Source organism: Camelus dromedarius, chromosome 8 (genome assembly GCF_036321535.1).
Source record: "Camelus dromedarius isolate mCamDro1 chromosome 8, mCamDro1.pat, whole genome shotgun sequence".
Taxonomy (NCBI): domain Eukaryota; kingdom Metazoa; phylum Chordata; class Mammalia; order Artiodactyla; family Camelidae; genus Camelus; species Camelus dromedarius.
The window spans coordinates 4,100,493-4,126,871 of record NC_087443.1 but is presented as its reverse complement, the minus strand read 5'-3'; the positions used below and the strand labels follow the sequence as shown (position 1 = coordinate 4,126,871).

At 41.7% G+C, this 26,379-nt stretch overlaps 1 protein-coding gene across 2 annotated transcripts in view; it reads right to left on the bottom strand.

Moving 5' to 3' along the window:
- Positions 1–26,379, bottom strand: part of FMN2 (formin 2) — a 285,581-nt gene that overhangs the window by 138,185 nt on the left and 121,017 nt on the right. For both annotated transcript variants that reach the window (XM_031460837.2, XM_064487855.1), the window contains exon 7: positions 8,429–8,516. In XM_031460837.2, coding sequence (XP_031316697.2) covers positions 8,429–8,516 — 88 coding nt within the window. The remainder of the gene's footprint in view (positions 1–8,428; positions 8,517–26,379) is intronic.

The window sequence follows — 26,379 nt, the reverse complement described above, 5'->3', positions numbered from 1 at the left end:
ATAGTCCAAATCCCCACCCCTCTCATGGATAATGCAACAGAAATATTTTTGCCAAAAAGTACAATACCCTTCCATCACAAAGCTGACGTGATTAATTACGCGCTCACAGAGTGTCTGTGCTCAAGTCTGGGCTCCACCCCCACACAGGCCGGTCTTAGCCCCGGGCAGTGCTTTAACCAGCGCCCAGTGACTGCGCAGCAGCACAGGGGGAAGTGCCCTGAGGGAGCGGCAGTGATGTCTCCAGGCTGCACAGAGCTCACCTTCTGGGGCGGAGGGGCAGCAAAAATGAACGCAATTAATCAATATGTAATTCAGATAGTAAGTGCAATGAAGGGAAGAAAACCCACACCCAGAGCTCACTGCTTCAGAAAAGCCCCAGGTATTGCATTTCTCCTTCCCATAAAAGTATAATCCAAACATGCAACTGTGGGACAGTGTCATAAAAATATCAGCCAAGTTCAGCCCAGGATTTTTGCTGGGCCTGTAATGAAGGACTTAACAATAATTCATTTTACCTTCACTTAATAATCTACATGTGACTTAAAATGATTATGAGGTCTTTTTTTTAATAAGAAACTCTAAGTAATGAATTTACATTTTAAATTAAAACATTTTCTGATAATAAGTTTCTGAAAATTGGTTTTAATGAAAGTGCACTTACCGCACACGCGCTTTTCCCCACGATGAAGCCACACTGATGAAAAGGTTATGGAACCCACCAGATGGAGCCCACTTTCCTCTCAAATTTCTAATCCTTGCTGACTTTTCATCTCAATGAAAACCATTCACTAAACCACCCAACAGCATTTACTACATTTTAATGTCTTCATAAATATACAAAATGGGTCTTAACATTCCATATCCTATGTGAAGAAAACCCTTATAGGTTAAAAAAAATGAAAAAAAAAAGGTGTGAAGCAATTTCTAAGTGAGCCTTGTGAACTTGAATTTCATAAAGAAACCAGATACTAGAAGACCTACTGGGAAAAAACCAACATTGCTCACACTGAACCCAACTTTTGAGAATATTACAAAAATAAACAAATGATTATGAATAAACTTTCTTACTGTGGATAAAAAATGTTGCCTGCCATTCCAGCAAACAACGGACACTCTCAGGCCACCGAGCCATGGTGTGCCCTGAGGGAGCTCAGGGTGGAGGACCACAGGACACTGGCTCTGGGTAGCGAGGGTGCGTATCTAAGGAGCAATTTCAGTGATCACGGATTCTTGCATCTTTCTTGCCATACACAGAAAAGCACTAAAATCATTAACTTGAGATGTCTGTTTTTTGTGCTTAGCAGTGATCTTCTGATGTTTGACTGTAATTTTTTTTTTTTTTTTTTTTCCCAGCAAGAACTCCTTCACATCCTGGCCCCTCTCTTGCCTCTCTGGAGCAGTCCCCCAGAGCCAGCTGAGAGGCTGCAGCCCAGGCAGTAGCGCTCAGTAAGTTCCCCGAATAAAACTTAACCCACCACTTCTAGGATGGGCATTTTGCTTTGGTTGACATCATGGTAATTAATAGGCAAGTGAAAAAGCTTGCATCTCCAAGAACGAAATTAGAAACTATAACAAAAAAAATCCCTGGAGGTTGTAAACTACAACTTGTTTTATAGAAAATTTCGTAACAAAACCGTTACTCAGTGGCAGCCCAGCAGGGTAAAAGAACCGCTCCAGGTGCAGGCCATCAAAATACACAGGGAAAGTTATTACACAACAGCCTTCGAAGTTCCCCCAGTTCAGAGAGGGCATTTCCAGGTTTTTAAAGTGTTCTGCTTTTACAGTCAAAGCTAGAAGCTAGTTTACCTTTCACAAACATTCGGTCCCTAACAAAACCCGAGCAGCTTGACCCCAGAACTCATACCCTTATCATTGCGAGACTACACTTGAAAGTTGAGGGAAAACCCAGGGAAGTACAGACGCCAAGAAGAGAGACACTAAGAAGAAGTAATATGCTTAGACATGAGTCAAAATGAAAGCAAACAGTAATCAAAATAGTGTGGTATTGGAACAGAAACAGACATACGGATCAATGGAACAGAATAGAAGGGCCAGAGACAAACCCACACACCTACAGTCAATTAATCTTTGACACAGGAGGCAAGATATATAAAGGAGAAAAGAGCCTCTTCAGCAAGTGGTCTTGGGAAAGCTGGACAGCCACATGTAAATGAATGAAGTTAGAACACTCCCTCATACCGTAAATAAACTCAAAATGGCTTAAAGGATGAAATATTAGACACCATAAAACTGTAGGTAAAGCATTCTGACACAAATCATAGCATGTCTTCTCCCATGGCAATAGAAATAAAAGCAAAACTAAACAAATGGAACCTAATCAAACTTAAAAGCATTTGCACAGCAAAGAAAACCATAAACAAAGCGAAAAGACCATCTATGAACTGGGAGAAAACATTTGCAAGTGATGCAACTGATGACAAGGGATTAATTTCCAAAATATAAAAACACCTCATACAACTCAGTAACAAAAAAAAAAAAACAAAAGAACTCAATCAAAAAATTGGCAGAAGACCTAAATAGACACTTCTCCAAAGAAGACATCCAGATGGCCAATAGGCACGTGAAAAGATCACTACTTACTAGAGAAATGCAAATCAAAACTACAAGGAGGTCTCAGCTCACGCCAGTCAGAGTGGCCATCATCAAAAAGCCTATGGATGGTTCCCTGTGCTGTACAGTAGGACCTTGCTGTTTATCTAGTTTATATGTAGTAGTTAGTATATGCAAGTCCTAAACTCCCAATTTATCCCTCCCCCCTTATATATATATGTATGTGTGTCTGTATAACTGAATCACTATGCTGTACAACAGAGACAAACATATCATTACATACTGACTATACTTCAAATGAAAAAATAAATTAATTAATTACTTTAAAAAATTCTATAAATAATGAATGTGGGAGAGGGTGTGGAGAAAAGGGAATACTCCTACACTGTTGGTGGGAATATAACTTGGTGCAGACCCTATGGAGAAGAGTCTGAGGTTCCTTGAAAAACATCATAGAATTACCATGTGATCCAGCAATCCCATTCCTGGGCATATATCCAGAGAAAACAATAATCCAAAAAGATACATGCACCCTAAAGTTCACAGCAGGACTGTTTACAACAGCAAAGACATGGAAGCAGCCCAAATGTCCGCTGACGAATGGATAAAGAAGATGTGGTCTGTGTACACACACACACGCGCGCGCGCGCGCGCGCGCGCGTGTGTGATGGAATATTACTCAGCCATAAAAAAGAATGAAATAATGCATAATTGCAGCAACCTGGATGGACCTAGAGATTGTCATACTAAGTGAAGTAAGTCAGACAGAGAAAGACAAATATCATAGGATATCACTTATATGTGGAGTCTAAACAATGATACAAATGAACTTACAAAACAGAAGTAGACTCACAGACATAGAAAACAAACTTATGGGTACCAAAAGGGAAAGGGGGAGAGGGATAAATTAGGAGTTTGAGATAAGCAGACAAGTTTCTATATATAAAATATATGAACAACAAGGTCCTACTGTATAGCACTGGGAACTATATTCAATATCTTATAATGAACTCTAATGGAAAAGAACCCAAAAAAGATATATATTCTTTTTCATTTTGCTGCATGCCAGAAACTAACAGTACACTGTAAGTCAACTATACTTCAACTAAAAAAAAAAAAAAAAAATTGAAGCAAGCATCCCCAAGGACTACACTAGAGTGATATTTTGGATTTCCCTATATATTCTCTGAGCAACCAGTGACCTAAAAAAGAGGCACAGAGAGTTCTATCACTACGCACCACCAGACTTTTACAGACAATCACAATATGGTTTAGTTCATTGATAGCCTTAGTCCAGACTGCTTTTTCTATACAAATTTGTTTATCTTTGCTTGGTTCAATCAAGAATAAGCAAATCTATTAACTAATAATTTTCTTGAAAATATGTTTCCTCACTTAATTCACAGATGTGAAAAAAAATCCACAGTGTCATTTCTCAAAGAAACAGAGTCAATAAGCAAACTAGGGAGTTTTTATAAAATGACATTTAAAGTGATTAACAAAATTTGTGAAATTTATATCATCCAAAGTTTTAAAACTCCATATTGGTTGCCAAAAGTATTATGCCCTTTTGCCAGTTCTGTTTTTGTACAGGCTGCATATTATCATTTTAGTAGGTAGCACAGGTCCTCATTCTGAAACAAGCTAATTTACTACAGACAGCACTGAAGCAGGAGTCAGAGGAACGGGACCACCCATTCTGGTCCTATGGAGGGGAAGCCCCAGATTAGGCTTAATCTATAAATGTCAATTCCCTTCACTGCAAGATGGAAATTAACTCCCTCCCTCTAGACCATTCGATACAACTGTGAGCAATGACAGCAGCAGCACGGTGTACAGCTCAGTGATTCAGCATGCAGCATCCTCGGCTGCCCCTAGATGAATAACTGAGGCTTTGCTAATTAGCACACTGATAGCTAAAATGGCACTGGTGAAACTAAAGGTATACAAGGCATGTGGATTAGCTGAAACCTCTCAAAGATGCCCTGGCCCACCCCATCCCTTCCACAGGCAGAGCATGAGAACCCAGTGGAGTGAGTCCCTCTGGTTGGGATCTTTAAGGAGGCTGCCTGAGGCTTTGTCCCTCAATAGTCGTAGGTTCAGCCTCTGGCAGCGCTGGATTTCTAGTTGTCTGGTGCAGACTGAGGGTAACAGATCCCTACCTCTGTGATGTGTTTGCATCAGTGTGGAGCACCTCTCAGACAAGATATTGGTAGTACCACCTCTAAGGACACAGAGCTAGGCAACCTCAGGTTTACACGGCATGCTTTTCAAACCATTCTGTTCCTGCTGGCCAATAAATATTTAATAAAAATCTACACGAGAGAGAGAATTAGATCAGAAACCATGTCATTTTATCTGGTAGTAGAGTTATCCTATTACTTGTGTGGCTGCAAAACTTCCACTTTGCACTGTTGGCCTAGGCAATATTATTACCAGCACCCCTTTCATTCTCAGAAGTACCCAGATGGATGATAAAACATGTGGATACTCTACCTAGTAGTGAGACTGGGGTTGGGGCGCACAAAGCGGAGCCTTATGAAATTTGAAATTCTTTTACACCTACTATTATCTACCAAAATGGACCTAAGAGTTGTGAATACCATACTGACTCCTGAAATACGAGCCAAATGTTACATAGAAAATTCAGTTTATTTTCAAAAACTACAAACCTCTAGATACTCTCATAATACCAATTTCTGGGAATTATACTAGATTACTTAAAGAGATCCTCCCAAAGAGAAAAATTTTAAATGCTGGACAAAATACATTTGTAAAATGCCCTAAAAGACAAGAGAGAAGACAAGAGAGGAATGAACATGCTAATCAAAAGGCAAGAGACAACCCTGAGAAATGAGCCAGCTCAGAAACTGCCTTTGTCCTCGGGGTATCAGCCCGACCCCACAAATCTGAACTTTCTGTTGACAGCTTCACGGGGCCAGGGGCTAAATATTAAAGTTCAAGGCCCGCCCAATGATTCTAGCTCCTCCGATAATAAACTTGGACTCAAACAGCTACACACTCAGGGAAATCAGCTCACGCAGCGGACGAAGAGTTGCACAGCCTGACGGGGCTTCTATGACTTAAGGAGACCCTAAGCCCACGGTACCCCCCGTCTCTAGCACAGACTAGGGCAAATCCTCTCTGAAAGGCACTTTCATCCTAGAGTTTACATTATTCTCAGCCCTTGCAGTGGGATTTTTCAGAGGCAGCACACCAGTTTCATTCCCCCACCAGAAACCTGGACCACCAGGCATATTCACAGCTGCCTTCCAGCGGCTGGCTGTGACCTTTTCGCCCCGCCCCCCGCCCCGCACGTAAAGCCAACCCCTCGGCCCTTTGCGCTTGGCACTGAGGGCTCTTCGTGTGCCGCTGGGGGAAACGCTCTGCGTTCACCATCGAGTCTGAGCGGGACGTGGATACAGCGGCGAGACCGCAACTAGACCTTTCGCACCTATGACCCAACCTGCCACACGAATTGCCCTAACACGGGACTTTAGAATAGAAGCGTTACAAAGCAGACTCAACTCTGAGCTCTCCTAGACTTCTGACAGGGAAGGAGAGAGGGAAAACAACTCGTGCAGTTTTTACAACCTTACACATACTTTGTTTTTGAGACAGCAGTGCTGGCTGCAGGAAAAGCACAACCGGGGGGAAGCAGGGCCTCTGAATGAGAAGAGCAGGACCGGCTGCTGATGTGGGCGGAGTGCAAGTTCAGTCTGCTGTGTTAACGAGCTGTGCGGCCTTGACAGAGACACATAACCACTGACAGAACTTAGTTTGCTCTTGTCTGAGATGACCCTGGAGGTCAGGATACATTCTTCAGCCGCTTCCACATCCAAACCCAAAGATGTTTGTGCTTCTGTGGCTTTCTCAGTGGAGGCATACCCTGACAGAAGTCAGTTTTCTTCTGGAGGCCACAAGTGACTCACCCGTGGGCACCACGGATCCGGACAACACGCAGGCAGGACAGGGCTGCAGGCACTGAAAGGCACACACTTGCTTCTTCAGATTTCTAAGGTGGCTGTGTTTTAGAAAACCTCGTGCAGCGACTCAGAGTGACTCAAGCAATCACTTCACATCCGAATAGGATAAAGTTTATGTATAATTCTGCCGTCCACGCTGTGGTCCTGTGAGTGCCGCACGCTAAGCCAGCAGATTTTCAATGAACTCACACTGGCCTCACCACACACGGATGTGAGGTGAGCTCCTTTGCTCATAAGACTCTCAGTACTAACTCAGCCCAGGCAGTATTTGACTGAAGGAAAGGACCATATTATTATTTTCAGATTTCATTCCATGACTTAACTGGGCCACATCTGCCGGCTTCAGAAACATCGAGCACTCCGTGGCAGCAGCCTCGGTGTCCTATTCCATGACTACCACCACCGATGCTTCAGTAAGAAAGTCCCACCATCGCAGCAGTTTAATAAAAAGTTAAACTGTGACTGAGTTACTCATCAATCGACAGGGCATACCAAGCGTGCGCTACTTATGAATTTTTCTACCCATTATTTTAAACCTACCAAATAGAATCCACACTCATAAAGAGGTAAGCTAGGAAGTCAGTTAAATCTTTTCATGATTTATAAACCACATGTCATTAATAAGTACATTCTATTGGATAATTTAATCTTCTTTAAATCTATTCTAAGGCTCTGAATAGCTTAAAGGACATTTTGAATATAAATTTACTCCCTCTGTTCACCTTCAGGCAAAATCTTTCAGCACACATGTGACAGGCCAATGTGGCACAGGGATGCCTGTAAATAACAGAGCAGAGTCCAAGCATTAAAGTGTTGGCATGAGAGCCATTTTAAAAATGTTAAAAATCACCCTAATTCCAAATAAAGTATTTTATAAATCTGCTTAAAGATATAAATTAAAACACCACCATAAAAAATAACAGAAGGTCATGATAGCCCTGCTTCCATGGGTCTGGGTCACCAACAATAATATGAGTGGGCAGGAATAATCTGAAACTATCTTTGACAGTTACTAAAAAAATGATTCAGGCCCCACGTAGGGAGAAAAGCCAGGAGGGTTACACAGAGTTATCCCAAAGAATTCAAAGAAGAGGGACCCGTTGTCCACCATAAAGTTATACATAACACGACTACTTAGTGACTCAGCATCTCACAGTAGCTCAGACAGGAGGACCAGGAGAATATGCCCCATCAGTCACTCGGCGCTTCAGAGACATCTGAGACACACGGTCATTCAGCCTCTCGAACGGTTTTGAGTTTGCATTTAATCCCCATACATGGCAATCCAGTCTACTACTCAGCATCTCTATCATCAGAACATTGTTAAACAACAGCTGAAACAAGCTTTCCTGTAACTCCTACATTGGTTTTAGCTGATCTATTAGGAAATTTTAGGTTTACTTCCTCTCCTTTACGTTAGCTCATCCAACACTGAGACTCAAGCCTCAGCATACTTCCCGCCCCTGCGGTCCCTCCTCTCCAGGCACTGTCAGTGGCTGAGATGTGCCCCGCGTCGGGCTCTCACCAGTGTTCGTCAGCCACGCTTGGAATGTGACACGGAGAAGTCTAACCTGCACAGAGCACAGTGGGACTAGCAATTCTTATGAAGTAAAAATTAAACACTTACTAATGCAGGCTAAACATGTCATATGAGAATTAGGCTCTTAGCAAGATATAGAAATGACATAAAAGCCAAATTACTCCAAACCTTTCCAGAAACAATCATGGCAGAAAGTCTGCTAGCACTTATAGGGAACACACTAATTTGAATATAACCAGAAAGTCTAAGTTTGAAATAATTTTACCACTAAGCACCATATCCTTCAGCCCAAATTTCAGTATTCCAAAGCTGAATTTTCAGTTTTACTCACCGTGTTGGATATCTTTCATATCTAAGTGAAGGCTAGACATCAGGATTCCAACTGCTTGTGATCTCTTGTTGCTTAGTAACTTGACAACCTGCTCAAGAAAGAAAGGAAAAGAGAGAGATGTTATCTGAACTCAGTGATACGCTTAATAGCATGTTACGCTTTATCCTAAAAGATGAACAAATAACTTAATAACATTGTATCAAAACAATGTGAAAGAAATTTGGGGTTTTATATCTCACATCTTAAAAATCCACGGTCTCTGCCCTGGTGTTCACCACGGGCCTCAGTGTCGGGCTCTTTACCAGCCTTTTAATAGCCTGATCGGCCAACATTAAAATTTCTAATCATTTAGGAAATTAGTTTGGTCTCTGTAAAATAACAACTACACATCTGACCTTTGCAGCCTGAGATTTAAAAAGTGTTCCTTTTTTCTAATGCAGAACCTTGAAACACTGGTCAACAAGTGAAGGGAAAAATTAAACAGCACACACACAAAGAATCTGTTAGATCAATCAGGTTAGTTTGAGCACAAAATAGAAAACATGCTTTTTTTTCGGGTCTTTGAGAAAGCTCACTATTTCACTGGCAGTTGCTCTCATTTTGCACTTGGCCCACATTTCATGAGGAACTTTCCAACTAATTAATGGTGATATGATCATCAAATCCAAAGGGCTGTGTTAGCTCACTCTCAAATCTGGCTTTCCAGAGAGTCCAGAGGCGTCAGGCCACATAATCCATGAGAAGCTCCCTAACACAGACGTGGGCATGTTTAAACTGTGTTTCCCAGACAGTAACACACTACTGGTAAGTCCTGCTTATGAATCTATTACCCCAGATACCGATCTTGTGCAGCGAAGCAAGTTCTACTTATTGTGAGCATTTTGTTATAAATTTGCTTAGACAAACTCTAGAGGAAAAGAAAAAAGTTTATTGTCAAATTCCAGAAGTGATAGCCACTCTAAGTTGAGTCAATTAGGAAACTAATAAAATAATCATGCTCTGCTGTCACACGAAGTCACAGAGTAAAACAACATTCTTAACAGGAATAGCAGCATCCTTGGTTCGCTCTCAGGGGTGTGCGGAGGCTGTGCCCGCTGCTAGGCAGGGCTGGGCTCTGGCCCGGCCAGCTGCACGGCCCAGGGAGTACTGGTCCTGGTGCTGCCCCGCGGTGGGCAGGCGAGGCTACCGGGGTGGATGGCTGTGGGCTAGGCTCACTGGGGCTAGTGTCAGTCTGTAGGTGGGTGAAGCCGCGTCCTGGGTTCTCTGACGTCCACACCCAGGCACCCCATATCTGGTGTCAACACACTGGTGGGCATGTCTGGGTTCTGAGCTGGCTGCAGGGCCCTGGGTGTCCTAGTAGAGTGACAGTAGTGGCCCATTGGTGAGCAGGGCTGAGTCATGCCCCCTCTGCTGGGCAGGGCCAGGTCCTGGGCAACTAGGGGGCTAGAGGGGACTAGGGCAGCTGGCCTGCTGGTAGGTGGGTCTGTGTCTCTGCCTGGTTAGCTGCTCTGCCTGGGGCATCCTAGGACTGGTGCTGACTGCTGGTTGTGGGGGCCAGGTCCTGGCACTAATAAGCTAGAGAGAGGATTCCAAAATGGCGCCTGCCAGCACCAATGTCCACGTGGAGCATGAGCTCACCAAAATGGTTCCCCAAAATGGTTGCAACCATTGTCCTTGTCCCCAGGGTGAGTCCCAGTTACCCCCTGCCTCTCTGGGTGACTTTCCAAGATCAGTAAGTAGGTCTGTCCCAGGCTCCTTTCAAATGACTGATTCTGCCCTGTAAGAGCAGAACCTCTATTTAGCGCAGCCCTTGGGCCTTCCCAAAGGCAAGCCCCACTGGCCTTCAAAGCCAGACATGCTGGGGGCTCATCTTCCCAGGGCAGGCTAGGGAGCCTGATGTGGGGCTCAGACCCCTTGCTCCTTGGGGAGGATCTCCACAGCCGTGATTATCTTTCTGTTTGTGGTTCACTTACCCATGGGGATGGGTCTTGACTAAGCCTCGTATCTGCCCCCCACCCTTCTTCTGTGGTTCCTTCCTTGTATCTCTAGTTGCAGAAGACCTTTTCTGCTAGTCTTCAGGTTGTTCTCATGGACAGCTCGTCTGTAAACAGATGCAGTTTTGGTGTGCCCAGGGCAGGAGCGGAGGTCGGGGTCTTGTTACTACATCATCTCAGTCAACCCAAGTCTATTTTTTTTTTCTTTAAATGTGACCTATATGAGATGATAGGTGTTCACTATGCTTACTGTGGTAACATTTTTTGATGTATGTGAGTCAAATGATTATGAGGTACACCTTAAATTTATACAGTGCTATGTCAATTACATCTCAATAAAACTGAAAGAAAATAATGTGCAATCTACAAAATTAGGGCATATCACCAGAAGAAAAAATGATTATTCTGAATCTCTCCATATTCACATCAGATTCAGCTAATATTCTTAATCAAGTTTTTATCTTAAATATCCCTTTGAAGGACTGTGTAGGATTATGAACATGGAACCTGTAAACTAAAGGATTATTTCTCAAACTTCAATATGCACATGAGTTATGTGGGATCTTTTTAAAATGCAGGCTCTGATTCCTGGGTCTGAGGTTCTTTCAAGTTCCCCGGTGACGCCAGTGCTTATATATATATCACAAGGGTCTAAGGTTCTTCTGCTTGGTTTTTACACTTTCTGGAAAACCTCCTCCAACATCCTAAAACCTCAGATTCCTTATCTAAAAAAATACCAACAGCATCAATGTCAAAGAGCTGCAGGAGACATTTAGCATGAAAATGCGCGTGTGCCTTAGCGACGTCCCAGCAAAGAGTGTATTTACTACGGTAAGTGATAGCTGAAGAATTTACATATTTAAGAAGGCATTTTAAATGTTTTGTCAAAAATAAAATATTTGGCACCTTTTTTGTTTACTGAATTTAATTCCATAAGAGGATTAATATTATCTTCCTCTCCTCACCTGTAATCTCCTTAAAAAAGAAAACCAGGCCCTAATTAGTTTTGAGGAGTTTCCAATAACTGCAAATGGTTTCTCCATGTAAATTCACTTTCCCGGCATTCTACACGACCAATGATACATCTGTGTGGAGAAGGCACAACCTTAAGTCTTGGAAGAGAGTAAAACCAAAATGCTCATGCATGTGGCCACAGTCAGCAATTTTAGGACCCTGATACAATTACTATAATTATGCTGCATAACTAGAAATGTGCTTAAAATGAACATTAATGAATTTTTGGTCTGAAGACTTACACACGGAAAACTATAAAACACTGATTAAGGAAATTAAAGAAGACTTAAAAAAATGGAAAGATATCCCATGCTCCTGGATTGGAAGAATGAATTTTTGGTCTGAACAGTTACTTCTTCACATAATATATAAACTGAGCCAACTCTGGGAACTCGTAGTAGAAGTGTGATGGCAGAGGCAGCAAGGATATGGGAATATATTCATAAATATTTTTATAGATCATTTAATATTAATTTGTTTTCTCTATTGTCTTCAACCCTCATTACCTACCTGAATGTGCACAGAAATTTCTAATAATTGGAGTCCCAGGACAGTATATGGTAACTAAATTGACAGGTACTCCAGAAGCTTAAGGTTGAAGACAAGTTACATGAGAAATACTGAAAATCAGTGATTTTCACTAACTTTTTTTGCTTTTTCAACTTCAGCCACCATTCTGTGAAAATGCACAATAAAATGACCAAAAGACAAGTCTTAGTGTCCCCTCATCCTTGTCTTCCCACTGCCTCTCCCCACCCCTTCTATCCCGGGAAGAGGGTGCAGGGAGTGCATGGCTATGTTTGAACAGGGCCACATTCCCCAGTAGTTCAGGCGTGTTCCACCCAAGCATGCAGAGTGAAGGCGGGAAGCCGGCCAGCTCAGGGGAAGTATACTTTCCCCTAATTCCACCAAAGACCCCTTGCGGGTTAGCAGCAACTCTGGGTCAGAATTCCAGCTGCAGCACTGTTGTATCCTTGAGCATCTTACTTAATCGCTTAGATACTTGCATCCTGATCTGTAAAATGGAGGACACACCTCACCAAGTAGATGACAGAAGGATTACTGCAGACGCAGATCAGTGTCACCTACTCAAACTGTGGATCACAGGCTGCTGCCCGTCCTGTGTGTCACTGTCCACTAAGGGATATATATGTACAGAAATTGGGATAAAATGTTACAAAAACCCAGAGAGACATACAATCTAGATTCAAAACATAAAATTATTTCATCAAATTGCTATAAAATTTCTAATTTCCTTTTTCTAGTAATTCATACATACTGTGTTTTCCAAAAGTATCAGAGCATAATGAACTGGGGATTTAATACCGGGCCCTTCACCAAGACAGTCTGAGAGCCACTCGGGCAAAGCACCTCCCCAGGTACAAAGGGCAGCACCAAGACACTGCAGACTGAATCTTCCCTCGTGCCAAAATTAATATGCTGAAACCTCATGCCCAGTAGGATGGTGCCTCTGAGAGGTGATTAGGTCATGAGGACGGAACTCTCATGAGTGGAACTGATGCCCTTATAAAACAGACCCAAAGAGACCCCCACCCCTCCCACCACGTGAGGACACAACAAAACGACGGCCATCTGTGAACCAGGCTGAGGGTCCTCAGCGGACACTGGATGTGCTAGTGCTTGATCTTGGGCCTCTCAGCCTCTAGAATCACAAAAAATACATTTCTGTTGTTCATAAGCCACCAAGTCCATGGCATTGTGTTACAGCAGCCTGAACAGACCTGGGAAGCAAGACCAGAATGATAATGACGGCTTTGACACAAATCTACTCATAAACCCCCAGCCTTCCCCTGCAGCCTCAGTGCTGGTGACAAAAGCAGAACTCCTGGCGAGACAGCAGGGTCCCAGTGGTCCCCAGATGGAAGGTCATTATACGTCGCCACCTCTGGCCTAGAGCATTATAGGTGGAGCCTCAGATTCAATGTCAAAGCCATTTTATATCATAAATTATTCCTCTAAACAAAGAAAAAATTGTGAGGAAACTAAGACAGGTCATGTAGAACAACACATTCAGAAAGAATTTAGCAGCTTTTCATCTTAAACCAAATTAAAAGCAGTAAGTTGATTATCTTAGGTGAACTATTTCCTCTTACCTCTGAATAAGTGACAAAGAAGAAAGAATTAAAGGGTAAAAGTCATTTTTAAAAGAAACAATTACGACTTACTCCTTCAGAAATGTATGTACCTTTTTTTTCAGATTTGATCATTGATTACAGCAATAACAAGGTGATTCCCAGGCACCGCCGTGAAATAAAATAAAGCCTGTGCAGTATTTTGTGTTTTTAAAGGAGCAAGCAAGTCTAGTGCGGCAGGATAATGATAATGCCTCCCCCTACTGGGGCCACTTTTCCTCTCGTGACAGCCCCAAAGCATCACAACAGAGTGGACAGTGAAGCCCCTATCAACTGGAGTACTGAAAGAAAATTTAAAGGGTGAGAAAAATTTTGCTCTTCACAGATTAGTAATTTTAAGTATAATCAAGAAATCTCAGGTCACAATTAAAGTCAAGTCCTTTGGGAAGGAAAGATTGGCCCTTAGCTCCTATTCACTTGCTTTATTGCCTCACAGTCAAAAACTGAAACAGGGTAACACTAATTTACTGATCATGCCTATTGGAATTATTGGCCAGTGTAACTCCCAGAATTAAAATTAGGCAGATGTCCTTAATGAAATCCATAAGGGTAGACCTGCAAGCAACAGACTGGTGTCCACATTTAAAATGAGCGGAACAAAAGACTGCTCAGTACTGAACAGCTGCACGTGCGGCTTGGAATTTGCATGGGCTTGAAAGGAGAATGCAAAACAGCTCATTAATTTTTTATATTAATTACATGTTCAAATGACGGATTTTTAGATACTGTGTATTTAATTTATCATCAACATTCGTTTCACCTATTTTTAGATTTCTATGTGGCTACTAGGCCATTTAGAATTGCATATGTGGCTCACGTATTTCTGTTGGGCAGCACTGATCAAGAAGACCTAACAACTCCAGACAAGTTACTAATCTCATTTAGCTTGGCCCTAGATTTCCTCTTTTTTTTACATACAAAAAAATAAAGGAAGCTAAAAATGCCACTCATGTCAAAGGTTCCTTGGCTGGTGAAAAGCCCTCACTTCTGAGTCAGTAAACAAACAAACAAAACCCCCCAAAACTACATGCCAGTGTGTTCCCTGTTAGACAGTGCAAGCAAAACAAGGCAGAAGTATGTGCAGAGGGACCATGTATCACACAGGCCAGAATGAGATCCCTGAGTAAGTTCAGGAAGACTCTTTTTTCCACCAATATATATGACCCCAGAGAATTAAAGACTATATATTCAAAATCCTTTCTTTTTAGACTGGATATAACTTTCCTATTAATCAAATGTGGTTCACACTACTTGCTGATGACAAAGCCTAACCTAAGTGAAGCTATTGAGAGAAATTAAAACAATGTCTCTCTCTCTTTTTTTTTTTTTTTACTATTTACAGAAATCATACCTGATCTTTTTTAAAATTTCAATTTTAGCACTGAAATAGTAGAAAGTAAATAATCCATTATAATATCAACTGCCAGATACAACCACCACCTAGAGTTAAGTGAACACATACCTTTAGTAGAACCTTGCATCTAGGACGTGTCTTGCGAAGTTTCACTCTGTAACAGACCAGACCCCCTCTGCAGATGGACCCATCTGATCTGGTGCTTAGAAGGAGCCTAATGCTGGCAAACTATGAACCTTAGCTAAACTTGTTTGCTCTGGTCAGCAGTCAGTTCGCTCTCCTCATATTCACTCCTTGGACCCTACATCTTTTATTTTGTCCTCTAACTTTTCATCCTTTCCACATATCATTTCATCCACTTCTACTCTGGTGGTTACGAGGAGAGAATCCAGAGAAATAACTGGAGAATTAACCATCTAAAGACACTGCAAGATACTGTTTTCTGAGTCACAGTAGCTCTCAATTTGGCTCCAATAACACTCTTTTCTATTAGTGATTGTTTATTGATTATTTTGTTAATACAGAATGTTACGTAAGTAAGCGGATGCATCAAAGGGCTCCACATTAAATACCCAATAAACAGATAACTTGCAGTTTCTTACAATCTAGTGAAATCACATGCTAAAGATAGAAACTATCTAACTTGCTCATGGTCTAAATGCGGAGTCACAACAAGGATTTTTGTTTCCTAATTCGTAGTCAGGGAGAGCGCGTTGCTTTCCTCTGAAACGGTGTACACGGCCTCACTGGAAACTGAATATTAGACTACAGGGTTACACGGCCAGATCCGACGAGGCAAACCCTTCCCTGAGTAGGGTAAGAAAAGAAAATCAACTACCGAGATTAAGGAGAGGTGAATTCCAAAGCAGAATTACGGAACATGGCAATCGCCGTTTCCCACACAGCTGTTAGAACACAAGGTGTACGCACTGCACTCAGGGAGCAACAGATGCAAAGAGCAGCCTTGGACGTCTAATGAGAAATGAACAGGAGAATACGAGCAAATGTGAAATAATAAAACTGAACTAAACAACAGACGAGGAGCGGAAGGAGATGCAGAGAGGGCACAGTTCCCAGACCCAGAGCTTCCCCAGGTTTGATGTGTGTGGAGGGGGGAGAGCTGCATTTCCGTCCAAGCCTTTGCCTCAGTTAGCACCTGTGACTGCACACTTTCTTTAGCCAATAGAGCTCAGTTTTCCCATCTGTACAGTATAGTTAACAATCCACATGCAACACTCCCATAATTTGTGACAATCAAGTATGTAATGTGAACTATTTTTAAAGTATGAAACATTTTGCAAATGCAAGGTGTTGGTGTTAATTTACTAATTTAAAAACTAGCAGTTATATTTTACAATGCTGTAAAAGCACTCGAGCTTATTCCAACGAGAGGACAACAAGTCATAATAGAAAGTAGTAAGGAATAAACAAAATAAAGTCTGGTAAACTCTAGAATTAAGACAGAACAACCCCACACGTTGACTAATTTACAAAGTGCCGTTTCTCTAAGAACTCTTAGGCATACTGTTCGCCATTCCATAACTTTGGGATTCAATTTTCTTACTTTGCAAAGATACATGTCATTTCTATATTCTGATTTGATGAGTCAGGAATCAAGAGCCTTCTCCATACTGCCTGATAATATTTCACAGAAACAGCAGACATTTTAAGTCTTAACTAGTCTGCACTCAAAAGTGAATAATACTTATATGGGATTTTGCAGAGCAAGAGGTTGTCAGGGTTTTCAGCCCACCCACCTGAGCAAGGAGAGCTGCCCTTCTTACTTACACTACCAGCTTCTCCTGTTCTGGTAAGTTACACCTCGGAGCAGGGTGACCAATGTCACGGGCATCCCAAGGCATGGCAGACGGCAGGAGGCACTGACCCCGACCGTGCCCAGCAGTGATCCTCACAGACATGTGAACTCATTTATCTTGGATACACACACAGGAGCAAAACTAGCGGGTCAAGTTGTATACATAGCAAACTTCAGCATTTCCTGCCACACAGGTTTCCAAGGTAGCTGTGCTTGTTTGGAGCGCCAGTAGGCTAGCTAACGAAATGAACAAGGAACACTCTGTACTTTTCAGTAGTGTTCTTAAAGAGGTACAAACCTCAGAGTTGTGATAAAATTGTTAAATATCTCAGAACAAAATCACAAGATTAAATGTTACCCAGCAAGCTCTAAAACAGGTGTTTTAGAAAGTGTTATACAATGTCAGTGGTGACTACAGAAATACACACATGAAGGACAGACAACACTAAGATATTCATCAAGTAACTTTTAATTTCTTAACCCATGACTATTAACTGAGCATTTAGAAGCAGTGAATTTAGGAATACACAGTTTTAGACATACATCAAATGTCTATAAAACCACTGAACACATTTTTAAAGGCTAGCTAAATCATGCTAACACTACAGTCAGCTACACAGAGATGTTGATTAGAAGTAACTCTGAATGATTTGTAGGAATACAAGCATCCTTGGAAAGTACTATTAGCAAACGTTTACCACTGTATTACATTTTTCTAGCCAGTTTATGCTACGTCACTCCTAGAATCTGTGGGTAACAAACTAAATCAGATCAAAATAATAAGGAAATAAATCATCTTTTTTTCAAAGATTCACTTAGAAATCAAAAGAAAGCCATTTTAGAATCAGATGCTATTGGGGATTATGAACATTTGTCTCTCCTAGCTCAGCGTTACTCTCTTGAGTTTAGAGCAGCAAGAAGGCAAAGAGACTCAAGTATCCTCTGGAATTCTACATGAATAACTCAACGCCAACCTCCTCACAAAACCCAGCCTTATTCTGCAGTCTCCTTATACTATCCTATGGGGCTAAAGTACTGAGTTCAGTGCTTCACACGGTTAGTATTCAATGAAGAGTCATGGAGCGAATTAATGCCATGTGGATTCTCTCACTCTCTTAACTGATTCTATAAAATTCCCTTATGTCACTACACAGTGACTTGATCTCAGGGGAAGCCATGGGTTAAGTCTGTAAGTGATTCAATCCCCCCAAAAAGACTGGCTCGGGTATTTCATTTGTCTATTTCTAAAAATCCAGAGGGGAGAAAGATATTGAAAATGTAGTGATAAACAAAATGCATAACAGTAGCTCAGGGCAGGAAACTGACAGTGGGCAAGATCCAGACGCATTAAATCACATGGGCTGTATGAAGAGGGGAGCTGGGGCACCCCAGCTGATGTGCACAGCTGAGCCAAGACTGACCTGAACAGCAGAGAGTGGCTCTTATAAAAATCCCCGAACATTTTCTAAGTTTACGGCAACTCATCTGACTATACCTGTTAATTATCTGCTCAAGAATCATGCATCAACAGAGCCCATCACTAGGCAAATAGATACATTATTTCTAATGAAAACAGAATTGCTACCCCAGCCTTCAAATCATTTCTTTGGTTCATGAGACAAGAGGTAAAAATATATCCTGAAGACCAAAGATCCAAACCCTAGCACCTTCCATGACTGGTCCCATGTGTCTAAAAGATGACCTCCCTCCAACCCTCAGCTGCTCTTAATGGAAACAACAGGGAATTTGCTGAAGACATGGAAAGAAGGGTCACTTTCCACTTTCTAAGGCACTGCCATGAAAAGCCAAGCCCAAAGTAGCAAAGAAGAAGAAAATGAAACTCCTGAAAGAAATCTCTAAAGCAGCTTAATATATATTTGGCTTTTTCAAAAAGTCTAATAATCAGAAAACACATCAACTTTAAGGCTGGTAATGGACCCGTATCCCACTGTGTGAGGGCCTGAAGGAAGCAATTGAAGGCCTGGCTAGATTCCCTCAAGACTCTCCAGAGAGAATGGATGATGCTAGTGAGGGAGGAGAAACATCCATTTTCAAGCAGTCACCTGAAAGGAAATCACTCCTCTATCAGTGGAACCAAGTGGATGCAAAAAACTAAAGCCATGCAACAAAGGTGTAACTCCCAACAGAACCTCACGCCTAACCTTCACAGCGGCTCACTCACGGACTAAATCCACGTGAGCATGAATCATGAGCTCATAACCTCAATGTCTCTCTCACTACAAGCACAGGCTAATTCCATACCAAAACCAATCTCCCAGGGCAAAAAGGGAGCGACCTTGCATGTAACATAATAGACATGAATAACCTGAAGTATTAAAAAATATAAGCCCCTTAAAATATAATATATGAATAATTAGGAGTTACTAGTGATTAAATTATCTGCCTGTCTGAGTACAATTCTTTCTGCCGTTCCAACTTTGATGCTGGGGAGCAGATGAGAGTAGAAATGGAACCTTATTCTTGGCGGTATCAGTTGGCTTTGACCACCGGAAGACAGGGCAGCCCTGAGGCTCACTGAAGCAAGGCTAAGTATTTCACAACACAGTAACTGATACAAATGAAAAGAGGCTTTTACAAAGAAGGCAAAGGAGTACAACAGCAGTTTTACATACCCTTTACCTTCTCAGACTGACATCCTGCCATAGAAGCACCTCGGTTCAGTCACGCAAGGATGACATTCAAGCTCGATTTCTCAGCTTGCACATGGAGATATCCGAGGGCAGTAAGGAGGCATTCTTGACTCACTGCAGTATCTCAGGCTTCCTCTTTGTTCTCCCTTTCCAGTGTTTGAACTGGAAGCCAAATACTAGTCACTAAAGTACAGGCCGGAAAGGGAATGATTCGAGCTTGTATAACCGGTTTGATAAAACATGCCTAGAGAAACAAGGCCAGGAAGCGAGCTAGTAAAGAACAGAGTAACTCCTTGTTTCCCCAGAGGGGTCACGGGCAATACAGACAGGAGTCATCCTCATCTGATTCAGCATGATTTTCTAAAGGTAACTCATCTCTGGAGAGATCGATACACACACATCTTTGGGTAATGACAGTTTTTAGACACCTCCTAAAACAGAAGTCATGTGATTAATCCCCAACATCACGATCATGATAAGCACAATGTATGTCTCCTTGTGGCAGAGAAGAAACAGACATGCAAACTCGACTGGATTTGGGCTTAAAGAAGAGACACAAATCGGCACCTTCACACACAAGGCTCATGTGCACTCACCCTTCCAAGGCCTTTCCCTTTCTTCTACAACGGGTTTTCCCTTCTCTGGAAGCTCTCTACACCCTTGATATCTTCTCCAACAGAAGCTCTGCCCAGTGTGTAAAATTTCTTTGGCCCTCCTCACCTTTTTCTCCTCTTTTCAGGGGTCCTCGGGAAGAAGATTAAGAACCATGGCGAGGGTAGGGGGGTTGAGTGCCACCTGAGGAGGTTGTTAATGCAAAAATAATTCAATAATTTGTACGAATTTTTTCTGCCCCCTTTTTTTTCTTTGTCCCCCTAGAAAAACCATTATGCTGACATTATGGACTAAAGGACAATCTGACTGGAAGAAATGAAAAGGATTGAACCTATTGTCACAGCTATCAATCAGTTTAAAAATACCTTATTGATGAAAAGGATCCAGGGGTAAAAAATGAACTCATGCACTGTAGCAATTCCATCGCTACCGACATCTCTTTCATCCATTTGAAAGGCTGACTGACCTACACCCCAGACTTTAAGAAACTATGAAATACAGAGACTGTCACCAGCAGGTATCCCAGTAGTTGTCAGGAACCCATTTCCAAAGTTCCAGAGCATTAGAATGGCCCACTTTGCTTGTCAAGGTGAGTAGGAGACCAGTGTGCAACATTTGAGAATACTGCCCGTTGCTTCTGGTTCTGTGTATAAAAATACAGAAAGAGGGGGGATGTAATAATCTGATCTTACCCCTAATTAGTAAGGGGGTCTGGGTCTTATTACCTCTAAAATTACTCCATTCAGTTTTCAGAACTAGTAATATCTTTTCAGATGTAAACATTTCTGTGAACCTCAGGATGTCTTCATCAAGATAATGTTATTCCCTTCCAATGACCTCTGTGTAGTTTAAAAAAAAAATGCAAGCAAGAGAGATGGTATCACGTATTTTGAGAATAAAACTTAAAGAGAAGACAGACCCATAACTCAGTAGTTTTCTAATAACTTGAGTTTGTTAAGTGCCTGTAAAAGTTGAACGAATGAAAAAAGCATGGGCAATATACAAGCTTCTGAAAATTCACAACTGATTACATTTTAAAAACACAATTTCAGTGTAACTAAACACACAAAGATTAATAAATATATAGGCAAAACAGCAAGACTGCAATAAGATGAGTAAGAAAGACAGTGACAAGAATGACAGATCCAGTGTGCGTGGTCCTGCGTGGCCCAGTGAAAATGCACCACAGACTATTCAAGGAGGAAATGGTACAGTTATCAAAATGGAGCAATGAAACCTGTGAAACCATATTAGTAACCTCAAGAATGGCAAACATGAGTGCATCCGGGGAGAAGCAAGATGGCGGAGTAGAAGGATGCTCGTAGCTCATCCTCTCCCACAAATACACCAAAACTCACACCTACAGACCCACTCAGCCAACCAGAGCACCTGCTGAACTCTGACAGAACATCGCCCTCTTCGAAAGACAAAGACGCCCAAAATCTGGTAGGAGAAAAGGAAAAAAGACAGACGAAAAAGCAAAACGGTGCGGGACCCTCCCGTGGGGAGGCAGCGGCAGAGGAGGAATAGGGCTCATTCGCTGGGTCTCCCCCCTCCAACGGAGAGGCCAGCGGGACAGAGGGGGAGCCTCCGAGGCTCAGATCTGCCCCAGCACCCCTTGACCGAGAGAACTGAGTTAAACGGGCACAAAGAGTCCCCACGACACCCAGCCCGAGACGTGAGCCGGCAGCTGGGGGCCGGGACAGGCCGCCCGAGCGGGGCGGAGGACGGGGGCGGCGGCACAGAGGCGACCCCGGGCGTCTGCAGGGGGCTGCGTGCCATGGTGGGGAGATACAGAGCAGAACAACCTGGACCCCCCATAAAATAGGGAGAAAAAAAAAAAAGCAAAGCAACACTGCTGGTGTGCCCTGGGGGAAGGGGCGCCGTAGCCTTTGTCTCTTCAGACCCACGGCGCCATTACTGGCGCTTCTCGCGAGAAGAGAGGCGGGGTGCGGCAACAGCCGCCATGTCCTCCTGTGCGCAGCGCCGGGGCGGGGGCGGGGCCGAGCCCTGAATCCGCACCAGGGGCTCCGCAACCTCCTGGGCCGGACTAAGACTTGTTTACAGCACGAGGCAGATAGGATCTTTCTGCCCTGGTACCTCAGAGAACTCGCACCGCCAAGACAAAGAGCTGGGTTTTGGAACAGAGCAGGGATGGGGTGATTCCGTGGCCTTCCCCGAGCCCGCCTACGGAGCGCCAACCTGAGGCGGAGCGGGCAGCTGCACAGAGCAGCGGAGCTACTGGCGCCGGGAGAGGGCGGGCTGCCATCCGCCTTCCTGGCAGGAACGCAGCATCCGATCGCGGTGCCGGGAGGGGGAGCGATCCACCCACCTGCCTCCCCCAGAGCACAGCATCTCACTGCCGCATCGGGAGGGGGAGTGACCTGCTGGCCCACTGCAAAGGAGAGCCGCACCCCGACCCAGTGTTGGGAGGGAGCACTATCTTCCTGCCGACAGGCACTACGAGCAGCACAGACGAGGGCGCCAACGGAGGGCCTCTGCAAACAGCAAGCGGAGTTTGCGAAACAGGGCGAAGACAGAAAGACTTCTTGATAAAACCATAAACAGCGCACAGTCTCCAAGAGAACATATCCTTTTTTTTTTCTTTTTTTAAAATCTTTTTTATATCTGTTTTATTTTCTATTAACTTTTTAATCTTTACTTTTTAAAGTTGTATATGTTTACAGTTTTAATACCTTAAAAATTTTTCTTTTAAAATATTGTTATTTTAAAAAATCCACCTCATTTCATTTTTAATTCTCTTGGTTTTGATCTGTTATTGATTATTCACAGGTTTCAAATATTGTTTTTTGATTTTTTTTCTCCTTTTTATTAAGGTTTTCAAAAGACATCTCAACTCGATTGCTATTCTGCTTCAACTTGCTCTTCTATTATTGATTATACACTGTTTTCAAACCTTTTTTTTTCTCCTTTCTCTTAAAATTCTCTCTCTCTCTTTTTAAAGTTTTATTCCTGCATAGGCTTTAGACAGATAAATAAATAAACTCCTTAAGGACCACAATAGATAACTGATACTCCATAAGCCACAGTGCCAGAGAGATATGAGCAATATGAAGAAGCAGAGGAACCACTCCCAATTAAAAGAGCAAGAGAAATCCCCTAAAAGCACGATCAAGGAAATAGGCATTGATGGCCTACTAGATCAAGATTTTAAAAAAAGGAGTGATCAAAGTACTGAAGGAACTAAAAGAGATAGTGTTTTGAGATATAAAATGTCAAAAATGAAATTGAAGCTATAAAGAAGAGCCAAGTAGAATTGGTAAACTGAGATGAGAGCTGATCTAAAGGCTGTACAAAGCAGGCTAGATAATGCAGAGGAATGAATAAGTGACCTAGAAGACAGGACAACAGAAAGCACCCAATCAGAACAGGTGAGAGAAAAACAAATAAAAAACAATGAGTACAATATAAGGGACCCATGGGATAATCTAAAGTGTGCCAATCTATGCATAATAGGGGTTCCAGAAGGGGAAGAAAGAACAAAGGGGATTGAAAAGGTATATGAAGAAATCATGACGGAAAACTTTCCAAACCTAAAGAAGGAATCAGATATCCAAGTACAGAAGGCTCAGAGGGTCCCAGACAGTAAGAACTCAAACAGACCCACACCAAGACATATCATAGTCAAGATGGCCAGAGTCAAGGATAAAGAAATGATCCTAAAGGCAGCAAGAGAAAAACAAAGAGTGAGTTACAAGGGAACCCCCATAAGGCTCTCAGCTGATTTCTCCACACAAACACTACAGGCCAGAAGGGAGTGGCAAGATGTATTTGAAGTCCTCAATGAAAAAAAGATGCAACCTAGGATACTCTATCCAGCAAGGCTGTCCTTTAGAATAGAAGGAGAGATAAAGAACTTCACAGACAAGCAAAAACTAAACGTGTTTAGCAACACTAAACCCATACTAAAAGAAATATTGACAGGTCTAGTCTAAATAGAAAAGAAGCAGGATGCTACAAAAAAGAGAAACTCATAACTGGAAAGGTGATAACTTCCATGAAATCCAAGTAGAATAAACACAAAATTGTAAAAGAAGACATCTAAATCATTAAGAGTGGGAGAGGGAAGCAAGAAAATATAAAGTTTTTTTTTTCTTTCTTTTTATTTCAGATTTTTTGTTCTCGGTAGGGTGGTTTTGAGATTACATTACTATCTGTTTAGTACAAACAGTTATAGTAATAGGTTAATAGACTCACAAAAAAGGGTAACCACAAGCCAAGAACTTACAATGGAGTCACAAAAACTAAATAAAATCCAAGATAATACAAAGAAAAATTACCAAACCACAAAAGGAAGAAGAAAGGAACAAAGAGGAAATACCAAGTCAACTGCAAAAATAAGTTCAAAATGGCAATAAACACACATCTATCATTAATTACTGTAAATGTTAATGGACTAAATGCTCCAGTCAAAAGACACAGAGTGGCAGACTGGAGAATAGAGCAAGAGTCTTCAATATGCTGCATACAAGAGACCCACTTTAGGAAGAACGACAAATATAGATTGAGAGTGAAAGGATGGAAAAGGATATTCCATTCAAATGGAAAAGCCAAAAAAGCAGGTGTTGCAGTACTGATTTCAGACAAAATAGACTTTAAAACAAAGGCCATAAAGAAAGATAAAGAAGGACATTTTATAATGATTAAAGGAGTGATACAAGATGAGAATATTACACTCGTTAATATATATGCACCCAATATAGGAGCACCTAAGTACATATAACAACTACTAACAGAGATAAAGGGGGAAATTGATGGGAATACAATCATTGTCAGAGATTTTAATACCGCATTAACATCACTAGACAATCTTCCAGACAGAAAATAAATAAGGCAACAGAGAAATTAAATAATACAATAGAAAAATTAGATTTGGTGGATATTTTCAGAGCATTACACTGTCCCCCCAAAAAATAGGATATACATTCTTTTCAAGTGCACATGGAGCATTTTCTAGGATTGATCATGTACTTGGGCACAAAAGAAGCCTCAACAATTTTAAGAAGATAGAAATTATCTCAAGTATCTTTACTGACCACAATGCCATGATACTAGAAATCAACTACAGAGAAACAAAGGAGGAAAAAAGGAAAGCGTGAGGATTAAACAACATGCTATTAAAAAACCAATGGGTCAATGATGAAATCAAAGTTGAAATTAAGAAATACCTTGAGACAAATGAAAATGAAAACACAACCACACAAAACTTATGGGACGCAGCAAAGGCAGTGCTAAGAGGGAAGTTTATAGCGATACAGGCCTTCCTCAAAAAAGAATAATAATCTTAAATAAACAATTTAACCCATCAGCTAAAAGAACTAGAAAAAGAAAAGCAAAAACACCCAAAAGTCAGCAGAAGGAAGGAAATAATAAAGATCAGGGAGGAAATAAATAAAATAGAGATTAAAAAAAATAGAAAAATCAATCAAATCAAAAGCTGGTTTTTTGAAAGAGTAAATAAAATCGACAAACGTCTGGCCAAACTCACAAAGAAGAAAAAAGAGAGAGCACAAATAAGCAAAATAAGAAAGGAAAATGGAGAAATTACGACAAATAACATAGAAATACAGAATATCATAGGAGAATATTATGAAAAACTATATGGAATCAAAATGGATAACCTAGAGGAGATGGACAAGTTTCTCAAAACATATAGTCCACCAAGACTGAATCAAGAAGAAACTGATCACTTGAACAAACTGATCACTAGAAATGAAATCAAATTAGCAATAAAAAACCTCCCCACAAATAAAAGTCCAGGACTGGATGGCTTCACCAGGGAATTCTACCAAACATACAAAGAACTCATACCAGTCCTTCTCAAACTCTTCCAGAAGACTGAAAAGGAGGGAATATTCCCAAACTCATTCTATGAAGCCACCATCACCCTGATACCAAAACCAGGCAAAGACACCACCAAAAAAGAGAATTACAGACCAATATCACTGATGAACATAGATGCAACTATCCTTACCAAAATACTAGCAAATAGAATCCAACAGAACGTAAAAAAGATTACACATCATGATCAAGTGGGGTTCATCCCAGGGACACAAGGGTGGTTCAACATACGCAAATCAATCAATGTAATACATCACATCAACAAGAGAAAGGACAAAAACCACATGATCATATCAATAGATGCAGAAAGAGCTTTTGATAAAATTCAACACCCAGTTATGATAAAAACTCTCACTGAAGTGGGTATAGAGGGAACATATCTCAACATCATAAAAGCTATATATGACAAACCCACAGCCAGCATAGTACTCAATGGTGAAAAACTCAAAAGCTTCCCACTAAAATCTGGGACAAGACAAGGCTGCCCACTATCAC